This window comes from Nothobranchius furzeri, chromosome 5, assembly GCF_043380555.1.
Source record: "Nothobranchius furzeri strain GRZ-AD chromosome 5, NfurGRZ-RIMD1, whole genome shotgun sequence".
NCBI classification, from domain to species: Eukaryota; Metazoa; Chordata; class Actinopteri; order Cyprinodontiformes; family Nothobranchiidae; genus Nothobranchius; species Nothobranchius furzeri.
This window is the reverse complement of record NC_091745.1, coordinates 42,881,247-42,893,560: the sequence shown is the minus strand read 5'-3', so window position 1 is coordinate 42,893,560 and position 12,314 is coordinate 42,881,247. Positions and strand designations below refer to the sequence as shown.

At 44.1% G+C, this 12,314-nt stretch overlaps 1 protein-coding gene across 1 annotated transcript; it reads right to left on the bottom strand.

Annotated features, from left to right (window-relative positions):
- Positions 1–2,049: 2,049 nt before the first annotated feature.
- Positions 2,050–7,283, bottom strand: sox4b (SRY-box transcription factor 4b). Its single transcript, XM_015949111.3, has one exon. The coding sequence runs from the start codon at positions 5,866–5,868 to the stop codon at positions 4,639–4,641; it is 1,230 nt and encodes a 409-aa protein (XP_015804597.3). The 5' UTR covers positions 5,869–7,283; the 3' UTR covers positions 2,050–4,638.
- Positions 7,284–12,314: the final 5,031 nt, after the last annotated feature.

Below are 12,314 nucleotides of genomic sequence, written 5' to 3'. Positions count from 1 at the left end.
GGCCCCGGCTGCTGCTGCCGCACACCTCCCACTGAGGAGTCAGCTGAGCTACGCACAACCAGAGGAAACTCGACATAAACAGAGAAGAGCTGAATCTGTTCAGATACCCGTAAGATTACACACCACCTATCTGCCTGCATGAGTGCAATTTAACGCTTGAATATCGACGTAAAACAAACTACAACCACCTCTGGAGAAACAGGTTAGTTCTGGCCAAATGAGCGGTTAGGTTACAAAGCAGAAACCTTCATAGTGGTTATTGTGCTTGCTCAAGACATCTCCAGACGTGTTTTACATATTCTAGTTCCATGGAGCTCTTTGGGTAATTGTAGAAGAAACTAGCAGCAGAGCTTCTGTGGCCCTCCTGGTTCAGCGAGTTATTCTGCAAGCAGAAAGTCATAAATGATCTACCAAAATTAAATATGCTGTAGCTGTTTTCATGAAGTTCTTCACACTTTTTAGATTAATGTCGTTTCAGGATGACAAAAATTATTTTTGTTTCTCCAAGCTGAGGTAAGATATTCAGTTTTCATGACCTTGTCTCGGAAATCCACTTCAAAACATTCTACCCCCACTTTAAGGACATCTGAAATTCAATAATGATTTTATTTGAATACAAAACTGTTGTATTTAGCTAATTCAAGCAAAAATGTTAATAATGTGCTGCTTTGACTCCTCTAAAAAATCAACATGATGGAAGTCAATAAAATGACATAAATAGGTTTCACTGTTGATATTTTTGTTTTAGTCGTTTACCGATAAAAAAAACACAGATCAACATTTAATATGCATGTGTCTACAGTAGATTCATCTGCAGCACCTTGTCTAGCCACAAACACGTCATGTGAAAAACATGCATGCACAGACGGGCAGACAGACAGACAGACAGACAGACAGACAGACAGACTTGCTTGTCAGCTTTGCTGGAGGGCTTTTGGCTGCCTGCTACTAAAAAAGCCCATCCCCCTCTGAGGTCTGTCTGAGAGAGGGGGAAGGGGAATCATAACGTCTGCACCCCAGCAAGGAGCACAACATGATGGCATAGAATAGAATAGAATAGAATAGAAAATGGAATAATAGAACCTTTCAAGCAATTAGACACACACTGATTGTCAGAAACACGATTTTTGTGTTTTTAAGATTTTGAGCAGGAATCTTAATCCTCTTAAATAATAACTGTCCACCCATTCCTGTTTTTGTTTTATTTAACGTTAAATAACACACCAATTAAACATTTCTTGTCGAGCTCACACATAATAACCTGGTCTTCACCTCCTTTCTTTCTGCAAAGGACACGAACCTACTTCTCTTTAATGGGTTCCAGCTATGCTGTCCAAATTTGCATCACTCTATGCCACAGATTAGTTATTTACGCTGACGACTGTTCAGTTTGTTTCTATTTGATGCTAAAAGAAATGATGACACACATATAAAAGCTCCAGAGATGTTATCTTGTACAGCTGGGCCAGGCCGCATGGTGACAAGTCTCAGGTCAACAATCTGCCCCGTGACACAGACCTACTGCTTGTGTGTGTGTGTGTGTGTGTGTGTGTGTGTGTGTGTGTGTGTGTGTGTGTGTGTGTTTAGTTTTTTTTGCTTATACTCTATGTAAGAACAGATGAAAAATATGTTATAAGGATGTTGTAAAGCCTGTAATAACCTGTCAGGATGAATAAGATGAAATCTCCTCTATTTTATGTTTCATTTCAACAATAAGTGTTTCAGTCAATTTCACATATTAGATATCAGAGGCTGATTTCTCAAAATCAGGACTTGTTACTGGCTGCTGTGACTCTTCCACACACCGGAGTTTTCTGTCAGCTGGTATTGTTTCCCAAATAAAACTGAATAAATTCTGCAGAACTAAGATTAATAAAACAAAATTAATGACACTTTTAATGCATATTGATGATTTCCTGGAAGTTTTGTTGACCTTTCAATTCATCTTTTATATTGCATGTGATTTATCACCGACTTCTTTACACAGTTAAATAAGGCTGGTACCACTAATATTATTACTTTTAATAATAATAATCAGCACAAATGAAGTAAAAGGTTTCAGTTCCAGCTGATATTTATTTCCTTCCTTGAAAAAAGTTCTGTACACAAGTTTGTATCAACAATCTGACAGGCAGTGAATGGACACAATTTAGCTGGCATGAGTCGTTGTCGCCCCCCCTACCCTCCTCTGAGTCTCAAATAAAAACAGAAAAGAACCAAAGAAAGGATGGTAACTTTGTTAATGGCATGATTAGAGACAATAAATGATAATTCTACACAGCATATTGCACAGGATGGATGAAAAATAAAGTTAATATATTTAAAAATGCTTTCATATATCTATATATAAAACAACAGTCAGAACTGACCACCTTAAATGTAAGTAAGGATGTGTAGAAGATAGCAGTTCTAAACAGTGCCTGTCCTCGGTAGCAACGACGTACATAAACACACAATCTTTTTGCTTTATGGTACAGTCAAATATACAAAGATCAAGTTCATGTTTCCACATTTTTCTCCTTTTTTTTCTCCTTTTGTTGAAAAAACACAACAGCTAATAACCTGAATCTGAAATACAAATGCTATTCACCATGCCATAAAGATACTAAAACAATTAGCTAGTAGTTAGCTGACAAGTAGAAAAGATTATATATTCAAATACAATGAGAAACGCAGTACTAAGTAGGCGTTGCGCAACTCAGGTCAGAAATTTGAATCATGTTGTCATCTTTGTTGTTTGCAGCAGCCCCTGGAGCGCGGAGGCTGCAGGAGGCGAAAACGTGATATCAGTGAACGAAAACACCAGCGAGTCAAATTTAAATCTTCTAATTGTTGTCACAGGCAAAGACGATTAGACGTGAAATGCAAAAAAAAAAAGAAAAAAGCAGGTGGCTGTTCTGCAACAGTAAAGCCCCACATGGTGCACAGGAGCAGCCTCTGAAAACGAGCTGTTCCTGTGTCTTTAAGAAACCTGCAGTCTGGAGCTGTAAACGCTGAGGGGGCTGATAGGAAAAAGAACCGCTGCTGCTTTCAAGTGCTGTCGGAAAAAAACGTAATTGCATCCTAATAACCTCAAGTATGACACGTCTGTGCTGCAGATGTTCAGGGACTGGACATCAAAGAAGTCTTGAGAGTAATTGCTGGTAACATTTGCAGAAAGTTTTCTCTCTTTTTGTGAAGTTAAACACAAATTACACACCTGATTCATATTAGCTCTTTTTAACTGTCAAAAAAGTGGCAAGGTGCCTTTGATTTAAAAAAGAAAGAAGGAAAAACATCAAACAATAGGCACCACAGTGTTAAAAGGTCTGTTCTGCTGCTTGTCCTCAAAAAACAGGCAACAGAGCTTGTTAATACGAGCTTACCATGAGCACTTGAAGGCAGCATGACAACCAGCCTGCCAGGGTATTAAAAACAAGGAAATCCAATACAGCTGTATTAGTAGGCTACACACCGATTCTTGACTCCCCCCTTTTTTATATAGATTTGTACAAAAATACACTGAGAAAATAATCAAACCGATTCCTCTGTTTCAAGTGTCCAAAAGTGTGTACATTTAAATATAAAAAAGAAATGAAAAAGTTGTGTTTTTAAACTCTAGCCCTTCGCCTGAGAAGGAAATGTGACAGACACAGACATACTGACAAACAACCGGCGTCAGAAATCAAAATCAGGACTAGATCTGGCGTACGAGAAATAAAAAAACGTCCCAGTATATAAATACAACATCCCATAGAAAATGGCATCATGTAGAAAACAAAGCTCTGAGGGTGGAGAAGGGGAAGTCACCGGTGGGTTCTCTATAGCTATTGGAGAGTTTTGGTCCTGATAAACACACAGAGAGAAAATCTGTACAGTTCAGCAAAGACTTGCAGCTGAATCCTGAAAAATTACAACAGCTGGTGATTATTTCAAAGTCCTTTTCTTCCGTCGACAAAAACAGAAAAAGGAGAACCAAAGCGAGTGGCACCGATCCATTTAAATAACCCTAATACTAGTAATAACAGCCTCACAGAAAGTCTCAGCACAGGAACAAAGTAGGCTATCATGCTTTTAACAGGTTTACTTTTTTTATTTTATTTTTTTTTTTTTTTGCTTTTGAGAAAATAACAGACTTAAAAAACATAAACCCACCTCGGTTTCTATTTTTTGTGTATTTTTTAGAAAAGCCTCCTGATGGCACCACAATAAAAAATGACGCGCGTCAGTCCCATTTCTGTACCTTTTCGGAGGTGAAGTTCACTTGGCGACTGGTAGAAAGTTGTGAAATGTCCCTTTTGTCTTTTTTCTTTCAAAAATCAGCAACAACATTGATTAAGAGAAGTGCGGTAACGTGCAAATCAATCACAGTTTAGTTCTTTTGACTTGGAACCAGTCCAGGACCTGGCTGTCTGCGTCTCTGGCCTCCTTTGTTTTTATTTTTTTTATTTTTGCACTGCTTCAACTTGTGGTTGTACCGAATCCCTCCGTGCACAGAAAGTGAAGACCAAGTGGTTTTCTTGATAGCTTGAGCTTCCAGAGACCTGCAGCTCTTAGGGGGGGGGGGCAACTGGGGGGCAAACTCGAACCGTCTGCCCCCGCCGCGTCGCAGGAACCCCTATTTCTTTTGGCCGTCATGTTCGGTCTCAGGTTAACTTCTCAGTACGTGAAAACCAAGTTGGAGATGGTGGACTCCAGCCAGTCCCCGGAAATCATTTCGCTGACTTCAGGCGTGCAGTAGTCGGGGAACTCGAAGTGCGACCCCCCGGAGATGGACTCGCCGTTCAAGTCCCAGTCCCTGTCCAGCACCGAGGAGCCGAATCCCCCCAGCGGCATGCTGCTCGCGGCGCTGGGGCTCGGGTTGATGTCGAGCAGCTCGTCCTCGAACTCCTCATCCTCCGAAGAAGAGGAGGAAGAGGAGCAGGAGCGGGAGGACACGCAGGAGTGAGAGCCGGAGGGAGTGGGGGAGGAAGCCCGCCGGCTGCTGGTGTATGCGTGGCCGCCGAAGCTGCCGCTGCTGCCGGGAGAGTCTGCGCCCTCCTCCCTGCCGCTGGCCGCGTCCTCGTAGAGGCTGAGCGGCTCGTTAGACTCGGCCGAGCTGCTGAGTGTCGGGCTGGCTGGGACTACCACGGAGGACATGGGGCTGACGCTCAGGCTGGCCGCGCTGCTGCCGAACATGTACACCCGCTTGGGCTTCTTGCCCTCCGGTATCTGCCTCGCTGCTGAAGAGGCGGACTTGGACTTGTAGAGGGAGTTGTGGTGGGGTTCAGACGGGTCCGAGGCGAACAGGGATGCTTTGGTGCTGCTGCTGCTGCCGAAGAGTGATTTTTGGGGTTTGCTGCTGCTGCTGGGTGATTTGGATCCACTCTTCCTCGAAGATGAGGACGTCTTGGTGCTGGTGCTGCTGCTAACTTTCTCCCCCCTGTCGCTGCTGCTGCTGCCGGGCTTGGATGCGCTCGATTTGACCTTCTTTCTGGGCCGGTACTTGTAGTCGGGATAGTCCGCCATGTGCTTGAGCCGGAGCCGCTCCGCCTCTCGGATGAAGGGGATCTTGTCGCTGTCTCGGAGCAGCTTCCAGCGCTTCCCCAGCCGCTTGGAGATCTCCGCGTTGTGCATGTCCGGAGACTGCTCCATAATCTTCCTCCTCTCTATCTGGGACCACACCATGAACGCGTTCATAGGTCTCTTGATGTGACCGCTGGGAGTTTTACACCATGCCGGGTTGTCTCCCAACTTCTCGCCGGCTGTGGAGGAGGCTGTGGAGCCCGGGGAGAGAGGCGATGCGGCCGGGTCCAGATCCATGCACGCCCCGGAGTCAGAACTGGAATCCCCGGCGAAGAAGGACAGCGCCTCGGCGGTGCTCTCTGTGTGGCTCATTTTCTGCACCATGCTGTCCACTTTTACGCACGCACACACAGAGGGAGAGCGGGGTTAGTTGCACTGTATCTCCCTCTCTCCTTTGGTCCTCTGGTTGACTTTAAAGCAAACTCAGCTCTTTTCTCCCACGCTGACGCATGGAGCTGAACGCAAACAGAAATATGTACTCCCGAGATGCGCAGGAAACAACTTCAGCCTGAAAAAAGGCTAGATGCATAGAAAAGTTTTACTCCCAGGTTGGATTGGTGGTAAAAGCAGCAGATCTCGTCTGCTACTCGGTAATCGCGTTCTCAGTCTGTTTCCCTAGTGTTAGAAACCCAGCAGAGTCGTGTGATGACAGAACATAGCCTCTGCGGCTTCAGAGCGCCTGGGTGCCACGCTGCGCTCTCAGGCACCTCCACACAAGTTAAAGTCAGGGCTCTGTCTCCTCTCCTGTGCTGGGGTAAGAACAGGGGAGAGAGGAAAAATAGATGAAGCTAAAGCGAGTCACACTGCCCGCCTTCCATCTGCAAGTCGCGTTTCAAGCACCCCTTCAGACTCTGGCCCCCCTAGCCTGCATTTATCCCTTCCTGATACAACGGTGATAAAAATCCACCAATCACTTGCTGTCGCTACCCTGCCTCTGCTCGTAGACCACGCCCACTCGCAGCCTATTGGTTAAAAATGGAATCTAATAATAATCAGCGCGTGCAATGAGAAGCCTCGTGTCTGACCTCATTCCAGAATACAACAAGAAACTTGAATTTTTTTAAAGAGACGCTGGATAATGTTATGAACACTCTCCTGCCCATGTGGCTGCCATTAACACACAAGCTGCCTATGAGGGGAGTCAATCAGAGCCCCAGCTCGATATATGGCAAGTCAAATAGACACATTTAAAGAAATGTAGGAGCTTTTATCACACTTAAAGACAGGAAGGTTGTGAATGGTGAATAAACCAGCGCAGTTTCATTCATGATAAATAAACACATTTTAATTATCTTCTTATTGTTTTTATTATCCTGATATATATTTTTTTAATTATCTAAAACATATTTGGTAGTTGCTTATCTACAGGTGGCCATTACCACACTCATAAATGATCCACGTGCTGTTACAATGTTCAACAGTTGCGCCTCTCTGGCGCACAAACAGGGAAATATCTCCTGGACACATCAGGATGGTTGAGCTGGTGTGAGAGGAGCCTGCCTGCCAGCCGAGCTCCTTTAACCCTCCATCCTCCTCCTCCTCCTCCTCTCTGAGGCGGGACTGGGCGGTTCTTTTTGTCACATAACCAACCCCTCTCTCTAGCACAGCAGAGAAAAGTGAGGGCAGTGGGAGCAGCGTGCGTAAAGCTGCCTCAGCAGAGAGCACAAACATCCGCACACCTCTAAACTGGCACGGAGAGCAGCTTTCCGTGAAGAAACAAACAAGAGCAGGTGGAGAAATGCACACGGAGCCGTCTTTACGCACGGGGGAAAGACAGGACCATCTTTACGCGGGGGGGGGGGGGGGGGGGGAATGCGCTTAAGCAATTAGGATCAAAGTTGTGTTCACTAAATAATTGTTTTAAAGTTGCTAAATTAATTCATCACCGTTACTCAAAAACTATGACAGAATAGAGCGTTTAAAGTTCCCAATTTCTGAGACACATCTCCATGATCTAGTATAAATGTGCAGCAAGCCAGCAAAGGACAGAGCGAGAGAGAGAGAGAGAGAGAGAGAGAGAGAGAGAGAGAGAGAGAGAGAGAGAGAGAGAGAGAGAGAGAGAGAGAGAGAGAGAGAGAGAGAGAGAGAGAGAGAGAGAGAGAGAGAGAGAGAGGAGGAGGAGGAGGAGGAACGATAAAAGCAGACACGGTTGAATCCGCACCGCTAGATGGCGTCGCAGAGCCAGAAAGCAGCCTGGCTGGGCTGCAGAGGAGTTAAGGAGGGTAGCAAAGTTCAGCCAGAGCAGCGAGAGCAGTTAGCAGCAGTGAATTACATAACGACAGAGTGGCATCCAAGTGTGTGTGTGTGCGTGCGTGCGTGCGTGTGTGTGTGTGTGTGTGTGTGTGTGTGTGTGTGTGTGTGTGAAGGTAGAACAAGGTACGGCAAGCTGTGAAATTAACAGGAAAATTATAGCAATTTGGTGACTGCAGAATCAGCTCAGACTGAAATCATTCACCACTTTAATGACATCTGGTTATAAAGGAGCCGGCAAAACATGAATGAAATTGAATAAAGGCCCGGAAGATGGGATTCAGCAAAGTAGATGGTGAGATGTTCCTGAGAGAAGTTGAAATGGGCCACAAAAGGAGGAGTTGGGATAAACTCCAGTTGCCAGCATCTCTGGATGCATTTCTCTAGCCACAATTATATTCAATAGAGCCTCATATCTGCTGTGCATCCAAGGAAAGCAGCGGGTAATTGGGCTCCAATTTGTGTGTTCATGGAGCAGAACTGCAGTGGAAATAAGAGTGTTAACTCAAAAGCTCACACTGCTCTGCAACGCCAATTAATAAGGAAATGCAGGAAAACGTGGATTATGAGTCGATCCTATAGAGAAGGGGCTACGCGTTGGTAATGGACCTAAAGATGGCGTCCTTTAGAGACGAGATTCTGCAGTTTAAAAGGAAATCACACCCACATGGGTGGAAAGTTAGAAAACACCTGCTCTAAGCACCTGGAAAGACAGGTGGTAGACCTACATGTAGGTCTGTTCGATTCTATTACAAATCCTAAATAAATATAACCTTTCACCTACTTTTGCCTACACGGATAACTTGAACACACACGTCTGTTGCTTGGCAGATTTCTCTTTATTTTTTTTTCTCTCCCTCTTTTTTCTCTTTCTCACTGTTTGAATTAGCCTAAAACACACACACACACACACACACACACACACACACCCTGAAAGGGTAAGAAGCGCATTCAAACTTTCCTCTCACTTTCTCCATCTCATTCTTTTACTGCCATTGTTCCAGGGAGGTGCAGCTGCCACGCGAGTCGGAGTGGGTCGCGTGCCAACCCTAATCTCAACAGGTGTTCTTTTTGTGCCACCCCCACCCCTCACCCTTCTCTCCCCCAACGCCTCCTCCCACTTGCCCCTAACTTTTCTTTGTCTATCTTTAGTCTTTATCTTTCACTTCTCTCTTTTAGTTAACCCCCCCCCCCGCCTTTATGTTCCCACTTTTTTTTTGAGTTGAGAAAAAAAAATCATCTAGGATTTCTGCAGCTCTTATAGGTTCAGTCATTTAGGTTTCAACATAAAGCGCGTGAGTGCAAGAAAAATTACAGTAAAGTTAAAGTTAAAGTTCTACTTTGTGTTTTGCTTCAATAAAAAAAAATCACATTTCTGCAGATAAAATCACCTGGAGCAAAGGCAACATTTCCTCCAGTAAAATGCAGTCTGTAGAACTGCAGAGGCTTTTATTTTGATAAGGCATCTTTCAAACTGTCACAACTTGTCTGGATACTGTTGTCCATGAGAGGACCAACCGCCACACTCAGGTTTTTAACATCCACATATTAAAAACTAATCATTTACTATGAAAAAAATATGTTTGTTTTACTCATATTGATTCAGATAGGGTGTGCATTTCTTCAGTCTTCACATGTATTTATTTTTATTTCACATTTACCTGTAATTGGTTATTTAATGCTTTGAGAAGATGACACAGCAGCACCTGTAAACAGGAGGTGTGGACTTCACGTTGCTGTGGTGTAGGTTTGTTATGCTATTTTCTCTGAATGTGACTGGGCCTTTCCACAGGACATGTAAGCGTAGCGTAAATGTAGTCCAGCACGCAGTTAGTCGCCGTTCTAGTGGATTGCGTGTTTTCACCAGACAGGAAGCTTATGCTTTCAGTCATCTCTTTTGATGTGCTACGGTTCCAGCTCAGCGGTTCAGATTGGTCCAGACAGGAAGTCAAACTCAAAAGCAATGTAAAACATCCAGAAACTTTCAAAGTAAAAGTCATATTCAGATTTGCTTAACTAGTACCAAAAGTGCGTCAGTACCTGTGAAATCTCCATAGCTGAGGTAAACTGAACAGAAAATACACCACACAGCTTTTTGGACACATGCTGCCATCTTTGTCTTTGCTATCGTGTGAAATGATCAAATCACACGTGGTGCTGCAAATCACCTGTGATTTGGTGACCTTGCAGAACCAGCTGCTGTTTCACACCTGAAACGCTCCCAGGGGGGAGGGCGCTTGGGCAAAACGCGTCTATTACGTTACGAGCCGCTTACGCATCCGGTGGAAAGCCGGGGTTAGGTGCTGTGTGACCCGACATGTTCTACATACTCAACGACCAAGTTCCTCCAGTGCACACGGGCCTCGTGTCGTTCTCCACGATGACAAACCAGTATCATCTCACTACGGTCGTGTCTAAACGACCCAAGTCCTCCTACAGACTGAAGTACTTTAGCAACTCTCTCCACATCTCTGCTCAAATGTGTACTACCTCTCCTTCTCTGCTTTCTCCTCCTTTCCGCTCCGTTTAGATCTGTTTGCTTTATTGGCATGAACACTGGATGAGGAATGCTGCCAAATCCCCCCCCCCCCCGATCTCCCTTTTCTTTTCTCTCCCCATCTCCGATAAATCCGATCTGAGGTCATCTGTTATTCAGAACACTGACACCATATGGTCCGCCACCCACTCAGAGTACATCCAGTCAGTTTCATGAAAACTTAAAATCTTCCCATATTTAAATATTAATGGAGGTGTATGCTGACCAGCTGTCACATACACTACTTAGAGTTTAGCCTGTGCAAACTTTGACTCCTAACAGTAGTCGATTCATTACCGACATGCTGATCTTTAATACGTGAGTGAGGCAGCTTGTTACGAGAGATTTTGGTTTGCATATAAAGGAGTAATTATGCAGCTGGCGTAAAAGTAGAAATAACTAATAAAGTGATATTTTAAGCATAAAAGTTGATGAGCAGCAAACAGCCTTTGCCACAGGTTCGACGGCATTGCAAATAAAACACATTTACCTTCAGGCGGTTGCTTGGTCAGACCCTTTAAATAAGAGCGAGCCGATGCACCGAGGAGTCAGGGAAGAGGCTGTTGCTTTCCAGCCATGAAAACGGGCGAGGAACTCTTTCATTTTCACGACTTTTAACAATGCAGATGCATTCATTGATTTGCGAAGTTTATTTTTAACATCTGTAATTACTTTCAGGTAAACACGTGGAATACCAAACACCGTCTTCGCACTAAATAGAATGCATGAAGATGGAAGTCTGTGTGGTTGTTTTGCAGCAGCTTGATGCTGGCTATGAAGGCTAAACAGTAGATCTGATACTGAGTATGTGAGACCGACTGGACATACAGGTGAAACTGGAAAAATTAGAATATGGTGCAATGGTGGCACAGTGGTTAGCACTGTTGCCTCACAGCACGAAGGTTGCAGGTTCGAAATCCGGCTTGGCTGCGGCCTTTCTCCGTGGAGTTGCGTGTTCTCCCCATGCACGCGTGGGTTTCCTCCGGGTACTCCGGTTTCCCCCACAGAGCACAACATGCCCTACAGGTTATAAATTGTAAGTCGCTTTGGATAAAAGCGTCTGCTAAATGAATAAACATAAACATAAAAGTTCATTTATGTCAGTAATTCAGTTTAAAAGATTAAACTAATTTATTAGATGGACTCATTACATGCAAAGCCATAACCCAGGCCTGTTGTGTTATGTTTGTGAAGAATGTGTCTTACTGCTTATGAAAACTCAACATTCAAAACCAGTTAGAATATTGTGAAAAGGTTCAATATTCTAGACTCAAAGTGTCACACTCTAATCAGCTAATCTAAAACACCTGCAAAGGATTCCCGAGCCTTTAGATGGTTTCTCAGTCTAAGCTGGATCACTGACAGAAATGGACTTTTGCACCAGAATTTCATTTTTCTGATGTCATCTGTACAATTTAATTACCCCAGCCAGCATGCAGAGGTGGGCTCCATATGGGTACATGTGGGCAAACCGTGTGGGTGCCAACAGGGTTTGTCTGTAGTTTTCATCATGGTCCCATAGGGGTTTGCCCACAGAGATGTTTACAGGCCCTATACGTGGGTTTTCAGAGGGACCCAGATGGTTTGACTCATACATGGGCTTGGTAAAATCTATGTGGGCAAATCCCTGTGGGGCCATCATGGAAACCACGGACAAACCCTCTTGGCACCCATACAGTTTGCCAGTAAACAGTATTATGGGGCCCACTTTTACATGTTGTCTGGATACGCTGCTCCGCCAACAACTGGAAATGGTTTGACTGGGAATAAAAATATATTGTAACAGCTGGTCTTTATGGGTCAGAGGTAACGCTGACAAACTTTATTTTTATTATTCTTATTTTATACATTAAGATACTTTTGCCATATATGACCAAACCAATAACAGTTTACAAATGTAAACGTCTTCCCCCATTTCTTCTTCATTTTTTCAGTTCCACTTAAAGGTCAGCTTCACTAAAAATGTATTTATTCTTTATTTCTG